The sequence below is a fragment of the Poromitra crassiceps genome (assembly GCF_964638095.1).
Source record: "Poromitra crassiceps genome assembly, chromosome: 25".
In the NCBI taxonomy this organism is placed as follows: Eukaryota; Metazoa; Chordata; class Actinopteri; order Beryciformes; family Melamphaidae; genus Poromitra; species Poromitra crassiceps.
Genome location: NC_139649.1, coordinates 18052620 through 18060326, shown reverse-complemented (window position 1 = coordinate 18060326; position 7707 = coordinate 18052620). Strand labels below are relative to the sequence as shown.

General features: G+C 45.8%; 1 protein-coding gene across 1 annotated transcript in view; it reads left to right on the top strand.

Annotated features, from left to right (window-relative positions):
• Positions 1 to 7707, top strand: part of cntn6 (contactin 6) — a gene marked incomplete at both ends in the record, with an annotated part of 39603 nt that overhangs the window by 9014 nt on the left and 22882 nt on the right. Inside the window, 6 exons of the mRNA XM_083660611.1 lie at positions 1372 to 1575; positions 2206 to 2308; positions 2441 to 2625; positions 3691 to 3833; positions 4294 to 4423; positions 4877 to 5027. Coding sequence (XP_083516737.1) covers positions 1372 to 1575; positions 2206 to 2308; positions 2441 to 2625; positions 3691 to 3833; positions 4294 to 4423; positions 4877 to 5027 — 916 coding nt within the window. The remainder of the gene's footprint in view (positions 1 to 1371; positions 1576 to 2205; positions 2309 to 2440; positions 2626 to 3690; positions 3834 to 4293; positions 4424 to 4876; positions 5028 to 7707) is intronic.

The following is a 7707-nucleotide window of genomic DNA, read 5'->3' as shown; positions in this document are numbered from 1 at the left end:
GTACAGAAAATATCAAGTACTTTAAGACTTTTACTCAAGTAATATTCTAATGAGTGACTTTGACTTTTACCAAAGTCTTTTTCTGGGAAGATATCTTTACTTTTACTTAAGTATGGTTTTCGAGTACTTTATACACCACTGGTTTTGCTGTGAAACTAATTTTCATTTTTGGGCAAACTCATCCTTCAGTTTATGTCAAAGCCTCTTTGTTGCTTGTCGATACACCACTTGAGGAACACAGTGACGTACGCGCGTTCAGAGAGGCGTCGTTTGAAGCTTCTGTCACCGATCAATAGGTAAGTGGTCTAAAAGGCGCCGTGCTGAGAGTTCAACTCTGTCAGAGGACAGAGGATGATGTGCTCTGCTCTGCTCGTCCTCTGCTGCTGTGAGACTGCTGCTCTGCTCTCCCATCCTCTAATCATGAAAGGTCTGTCAGTTTCTACCCCGACTTTGCCTCTAATGATTTTAATTCACTGTTTTCCCTCAAGGAAGCAAAACGGGACTTTTCACTGTCGGCCCAGTCGAAGGGTTTGATGCACGATGTTATGTGTCTGCTATTGGAGGACTGTGCTAATAGACAAGTTCCTCCTGCACTCCCTTAACAAGCATCTCTGTCTCTCTTTCTCTTTCCCTTTCCCTCTCTCTCTCTTTCTCTCTTTCTCTCTCTCTTTCTCTCTCTCTTTCCCTCTCTCGCTCTCTCTCTCTCTCTCTTTCCCTCTCTCTTTCTCTCTTTCCCTCTCTCTCTCTCTCTCTCTCTCTCTCTCTTTCCCTCTCTCTTTCCCTCTCTCTTTCTCTCTCTCTTTCTCTCTCTCTTTCTCTCTCTCTCTCTCTCTCTCTTTCCCTCTCTCTTTCTCTCTCTCTTTCTCTCTCTCTCTCTTTCTCTCTCTCTCTCTCTCTCTCTCTCTTTCTCTCTCTCTTTCTCTCTCTCTTTCTCTCTTTCTCTCTCTCTCTCATTTACATTGACACTATCGCCCCTTGTTCATCTGTGTGACCAGGGGACATAGGTCAGCTATTTCTTTTAAACTGTACTATGACTATACTGTATATCACATTGATCACAGTAACGTTGGCTAGTGAAGGGGCTAATAGCCACATGTGCAACCTTGTGCATGGTGTCCGTTGCAAATCTCCTCCCAGTTGTTTGATTTTACTCTGATGCCAGACTTGGCTCCTGCTATGAAGTCTCCTTATATGTAGATTTATTGGCAGAGAAATAGAATATGCCGGTCCTTTCCTTCGATTAATACGTCTCCCCATACCTGTATCTCTATTCCTAGACTCGTCGGCATCTTTTATTTTCATTTCTCAATAGCCACAATACTCTGTGGGCATGGTTTCCTATCCTGTTTTTTTTTTTTTTTTTTTTTGCAGAGATCAAATATTCATGGGTTTTCAACGGACAACGCAGTTTCCTGCAACAGGACACACGTCGCTTCATCTCCCAGAGGACGGGGAACTTGTACGTCGCCAAAGTGGAGGCGTCCGACGTGGGGAACTACACGTGTGCAGTGAGGAACATCATGACCAACGCCACCGTGTTCAGCTCTCCCACCCCGGTGGTGCTGCGGAGCGGAGGTGAGCATCATCCTCCACTGGCCCTGCTGCCTCCTCTCCTCCTGCATTCTGTTAGGCTGTTGAACTGACACAGACTGGAGGAGGGAGGAGGGCGAGAGAGCTCCGGAGATAAATCGCTTGTCTTCAGCGTGACACTGTTTGTTTTTGCTTTTGCTTACGCGCGCGGTTCTGCACTATTCAGAGCGTCTGCTGCACTGTACGGGGTTATGTATGCGGAAAAACCCTTCTCTATCTGCATGAAGACGCACATTTGCATATCCAGGAATGCAGCCTCCTCTGATAAATATTCGTGCACACGCACACGCACACACTCGCCCCCGTCTACAGTGCACACGTACACACACACACACACACACACACACACACACACACACACACGCACTACGGGGCCTGCAACACACAAACCCCATCACAACCGCATATGTGCACCACTTAAGATTTGAGCTGAGGCAGATATGTAATCCAGACTCATCCATCCGCTAAGCCAAACGCTGTTGTAAACGGCGTCAACACGCAGGTTTCTCCCTCGTCTGCGCCCGTGTCAGTTCGTCGCGCCGCACAGCTCTCACATCTAACATGAATTTGGTGCGTTTTGAATGATGTGATTTGCTCTGATCCCTCCTCGTGCAGCGGTGATGGGCGAATACGAGCCAAAGATTGAGGTTCAATTTCCCGAAAGCCTGCACGTCTCTAAAGGATCGTCGGTGAAGCTGGAATGCTTTGCCTTAGGAAAGTAAGTGTCAAACAATATTAGCTCCGTCACAGCCTGGTTCCCTTCACACCGGTCCCGTTTGTAAAGGGGGCCAGGCATCTTCCCGGGAGCATGTGGTTCCGCGCGGTGACCTTTCGTATCTGACCTCTGCAGCCCAGTGCCTTCCATCTCGTGGAGAAGAGCCGACGGTAGCCCTCTGCCGGGCAAGATCAAAATCAACCACTCCAACGGGGTTCTGGAAATTCCATATTTCCGGCCAGAGGACACAGGTGTGTACGAGTGTGTAGCCGAAAACAACAGAGGAAGAAACGTTGCCAGAGGTCAACTCGTATTCCACAGTAAGAAACATGAATTATTTCGCTGCCTTTCACATGTTGGTGTGTCTGCTATTCCTTTTCAACCCAACACGTTTCCCATCCATATCCAATGCTTTCTACAATATACTGTTACTGTATATGAAAGTAGTTCTCTTTTTCTCTTCCCCCAGAATACAGTATAGCATTGCTCATTTGGTATTTTGCAGTTGGTGGAAAATGTTGAAAGTGCTTGATAATACCATAAATGTATAAGTTTTTAGTATGGGTGGCCTCAGTGGGAATTACACTCCCTAAATCTGGCAGTGTTCGTTAGCACCAGGCTCTAACCACTGAGCTACACGGAAACCTCATCATTATACAGTCAGTTAAAATGGAAAAACCTTCTCCCACAGCGTGAAACGGCCTTATTATACCAGGATAATCTGGCATTAATTTGTGCCAATTATTCTCTGTGTTTTGTGATGGTGAAGTTTCTAAGTGCTCCCTCGGCATCTTGAATGGTGCCGTTAAGCAGCCGAGTGAGGAGAAAATAAGAAGGTCATTCGGGAATTAGGAATAGCTTTAACACCTCCGAGGGGACGAGCAGTGAAACTCGGCATGGAAATAAGTGATTTGTGAGTCCTATGTAAGCACCTTTATGACTGGATAGCCACAGCTGTCTTCCATAGTGAGAAACGGAAGCTTACCTGTACCGATGTACAGCTCTGTTGAAAAGTATCTGAGAACGATAGATCTCATGTCAGTGACCGACATAACAATATCATTATTTTCTGATGTGGAGCTAATGCCACTGCTATGCCAGGATTCTCATCTGGATGAGAAAATTCGGACCAAATTCTACGAGTCCACGAAGCCATCCATTGTCAGTGCAGCAGCTTGTGGGTGTATTAAATCACTATTCAGAGTATTGGTTTCCTGGGTTCTTAACTTCCCAGAGAGACCTGCTCAAATCCATAATTCATCCCGAAGGCCAGCAGAACAACTGGTGAACCCCTCAATGAAGGGCAACACATTTTGACATTTCTGTCAATACATTTTTAGATATTCATGGCCAAAATAATGTTTGTCCCCCCCTTCCCCCTCCAGATGTTGAACATCTGCACTGGGTCCAGACACTGAAAGACGCTCATATGGCTATTGAGGCTAATCTGCAGTGGGAATGTCGGGCCAGTGCTAAGCCTAAGCCTACATACAGATGGCTGAAGAATGGGCAGCCACTCGCAGCAGAGGTAAGACTCACCAAAAAACACAGATTTTGAACAATCTTTGCGATTTGTCACAATGTCCACCAGCTCATATTTTACAGTTTTTATTCAAATCTATTCCACACAGACTCCATCAGAGATAATATTCACCTAATGGGGGGCTTAGCTAGCTAATGCTAATTGACTTAAGCCATGGTTAAATAGATGATCAAACTATAAAATAAAAAGATAATCCACTTACCTGTATTCAAAGCAATTTCCAGCAAACAAATTAAATCAATCAAAGATGCTATCAATACTACAATCTTCAAAAGGGCCTTTCTGTGTGGAGTTTGCATGTTCTCCCCGTGCTCCCCTGGGGTTTCCTCTAGATAGGAACCCCACGCTAAAAACATGCAAAAAAAAAAGAGAGATGCTATCAATACTATAATCAACACTAATCAATACTAATCAATACTATAATCAACACGGGACTGATTTGCAGGAGAGGGTGCGTGTGGAAGGCGGGCGACTCTCCATATCCAGGATTGGTCTGTTCGACTCTGGGATGTATCAGTGCGTGGCGGAGAACGAGCACGGAGCCATCTATGCCAGTGCTGAGCTCAAGGTTGTGGGTAAGCAATCTGTTTGCTCTGTACGTTTATAAAGAATGGAGCCAGAGGCAAGGCTGAGATATACTGTGTATGTGTACATATATATATATATATATATATACATCGTGCTGTCAGTGCAATGAAAGCACTTCACACCAGTGAAAACAAACAAACCAAAGGAGGGGGGGAATCTGAGCAAAGGGGGGGGGGGGAATCTGAACTAGCTCCTCACTTAGCCTTGGCCTTGCTTTCATTTCCATAATTATTTCATAAAATAATGATGAAATGCAATTTTTCTAATTGCCGGTGATGCGCTTGACATTTCGGCTGATGCACAGCTGTTACTCCTCCACCAAGCGAGACAAACGGGCTTAACAGTGGTCTCTGTCTCTCTCTCTCTCTGTCTCTCTCTCTCTCTTTCTCTTCTCTCTCTCTCTCTCTCTCTCTCTCTCTCTCTCTCTCTCTCTCTCTCAGCCGCCGCACCTGACTTCACCCGGCGTCCCGTGAAGAAGTCCACACTTATCCAGAGAGGGGGCGAGGTGGTCCTGGAGTGTCGTCCCCACGCTTCCCCCAGGGCCAGCGTCTCCTGGCGGAGAGGGGGCGAACTCCTGAAGGACAGCAAGAGGTAGGATGCTGTCTGGTATGCATCGCTGCTCAAGCCATTGATGGCATCTGTTAAAGGGTCTTCTTCCTCTTGTGGTCGTGTTCATCTCTAGGGCTCATTGTTATTTATGTCTCTCTGCTCAAGGGGACTTTAGAAGTCACTGGTGCATAAACTCCCTCGCTTTGGTCCAAGTTAAAGAGATTTTCCTCGATAGAAAACCTCGCTTTTCACATGGCTGCAAATGTAGGTTCTCTGTTGACATAGTTTGGTCTAATGCGTTTCTAGCTGGATATCCGGTTCAGACCGTGACCGCAGCTCTGTCAGTCTTGTATGGCAAAAGATAAAGAGCACAGTATGAGACTGTGGTTTGAAGCTTCACATCATCTGATGTCCCACAGTTCCACAGCTCTTCAAGGTGGGTCAAAGAGCTGGATGTAGCACAGAGATCCTGCAGAGAAAAACCTTTTTTTAAATCATGCTTTTTTTCCCCTCTTTTCTTTTTTCCGGATTTCCCACTTTCTCCCAAATCGAGTACCGCCGGAGTCCGGAAGACCTGGATGTTGGCACTTCCGGTTCTCTCGTCTCAAAGTCTATGGGATTTTTGTATGGGAATTTTGGTTAAGTGCTTGAAATAAGGTTGGTGGTTAACAGAAGTTTATGAAACCGCAAACGTTGTGTTCAACAAGGTAATCTTCACAAATGAGGATCACTTTTATGATTTTTTTTAAGTTTAACTCATTGAGTGCCAGCCACTTTTGGAGAACGGACGCTCCCAGTGCCAGAGTTTCAGAGCGTTTTCAGTGATTTCTCGAGGCCCACAGAATATTGTGTGATATTACTATGTAAACACCAAACACGCACAAAGAACGATGAGACTCTCTTCTATCATCTGCAAAACAAAGTTTATTGATACCATTTTCCGTTCTTTAGTTATGAGCCGGAGAAGATAGGCTGGGATTTTTCCTGCTGTTTTCCGGACCTTTCTCTAATCTGGAGAGCACTGTCGCCACCTAATGAGTCTGTAAAATAGGTTATACACCTTCAATAGCTACAATATTTGTACAGGAGATGCGGGAGGCTTTGATCCACGTCCCACCGTCAAAAAACGCATTTGACGTCGATCGACGTCCTTGGCACTCTACGTCACTATTTACTTTGACGTCGATCGACGTCCTTGGCACTCAATGAGTTAAATGTGATTTTTTTATCGATTTTCATTTTTTTTTTATTTTTTTTTCAAAAGTCATAAAAGTGTGCCTCGTTTGTGGAGATGATCTTGCTGAAGACGAAGCTCGCTGTTTCATCAACTTTTGTTAACCACAGACCTTATTTACTTGACCTTACTGGATTGGCCTCCAAAAATACATCATCCCTACAGTACTCTGTATTGTACTTGGCCAATTCCCCCTGCTGTCTCAGTCCTCGCTCCACCCCCCTCTGGTGATCTGGGAGGAGTTGTCGACCCCCCCCTTTCCCCCACAACCACCACCACCTTGTGTTGGTAGGCAGGGACTCTACCATTGCACTACCCGGACACCCCAAGATAAACAATCCGACTACCGGTATATACTTCAGTGGAGCACTCCGGGCCACACCATGATTTCAGGTCAGAGGCAGCAGCTCTGAGCTCAAAGAAACTGTGTTTGTGTTGTGTTTTCCCAGCCTTAGGAGAGCCTAATAGATATGATATATAAAAGCTCACTTCATTAAATATCTAGGGAAAGAGTACGGCATGTACCTGAAACTAAGGGTTTGTATGAGCTCAGGAAAAAATGGGGAGGTGAATCTGGGCCGAGAAGCCGCATGCAGCACTGGGATCCAGGTCGCTGCTCTCAAAAATAAATAACGTTAACACAAATCCAATGTTCCCAGAAAATCCACAGCAGTAAGCTTGTTGTCAACAAGAAGATACAATGATTACTGTCCAGCATGGAGCCACTTGGTGCAAATGTGGTGCTGAAGGCAGGTGTGACCTGCTTCGCTGGTTCCTTCTGCTCACAGAGCTAGAGAGGAAGGTTGGGAGGCGGGAAGAGCCGAGCATAAAAACCTGCCATCGGTTACCCTCTCCAGTGACCCCAGTGCTCTCTGCTGGAGAGAAAGAGTGCTGTCCTCGCTGCTGAAGGTGTTCCCTTGGCCTCATGGCATATTAGGGCATTGGGGTGTGTACAGTATGTGTTGTACCGCCAGCAAATTCTATTTCATGGGGGGGGGGGGTGGGGGGGGTTCGTTATCTGCAGTGGAATTGGTCCCTCAGAAATTTGGTTTGGTACCTAGTGGTACAGTACTTGGTTTGAAAAGTTTGGGAACCCCTGCCCTACTGTATGGTATTTAGTATAGGAAGGGCCCCGTGAGTTATTTTAATATATAATTCTCATCAACTCTAGAGACTCATACCTTTTTTACATCAAAAGTCCCACTAGTACACATGTTTTTTTTGTTACCCAGGAAAGCAGCAGGGGGCAGCAGCAGCAGCAGCATGGCCTTTTAAACTTTTAGATCACACTCTCAACCCGCGTTTCTCCACCGCTGCGGGCTGTATCGTCCCCCTCCCTTTTCCCTGCTTCTCTCACGGCGGTCCAGACGCAGCTGTCCAAGTAAATAGCCTCACTGATGCACGTTGGGAGGAGAAAAAGGTGTTTCAACAAACGAAGCAGCAAACATTGTATAAAAAATACTCGTTTTGATGTTAAGATTACATAAT